Below are 343 nucleotides of genomic sequence, written 5' to 3'. Positions count from 1 at the left end.
GTCTGCCTGGGAGCCCTGGAGGAGGCAGACGCAGCCCTGCAGAAGCACATCAACCGGGTTTACTACGACGACACATTGCTGGGGAGGAAGACAGCAGCCAAGCTGTCGCCCATGGTGAGGCCAAAGTCGTTGGCCGTGCCAGGCATGACCACCAACGCCAGTCCCCCAGAGCTGCTGAGCCCCGTCATGTCCATCTCGCCCCAGGGCACCTACATGTCCAAGATCATCCCCAATGCCATCCTGCCGCCCATGGTAGATGTGGTGGCCCTGACGCGGAGCAGCGTGCGGACACTGAGCCGCTGCAGCCTGGTGTCATCCAGCCCGGCCTCGGTGCGCTCCCTCG

The 343-nt window shown here is 64.4% G+C and overlaps 1 protein-coding gene across 1 annotated transcript in view; it reads left to right on the top strand.

The window, feature by feature from the left end:
• Positions 1–343, top strand: part of KIAA1522 (KIAA1522 ortholog) — a 31,958-nt gene that overhangs the window by 29,437 nt on the left and 2,178 nt on the right. The window contains exon 6 of the mRNA XM_035904035.1: positions 1–341. This exon is cut by the window's left edge and continues 1 nt beyond it. Coding sequence (XP_035759928.1) covers positions 1–341 — 341 coding nt within the window. The remainder of the gene's footprint in view (positions 342–343) is intronic.

This window comes from Egretta garzetta, unplaced genomic scaffold (genome assembly GCF_000687185.1).
Source record: "Egretta garzetta isolate BGI_Z169 unplaced genomic scaffold, ASM68718v1 scaffold101, whole genome shotgun sequence".
Lineage (NCBI taxonomy): Eukaryota > Metazoa > Chordata > Aves > Pelecaniformes > Ardeidae > Egretta > Egretta garzetta.
Note: the sequence above shows the minus strand (reverse complement) of the source record. Positions and strands in the feature narration are given on the sequence as shown.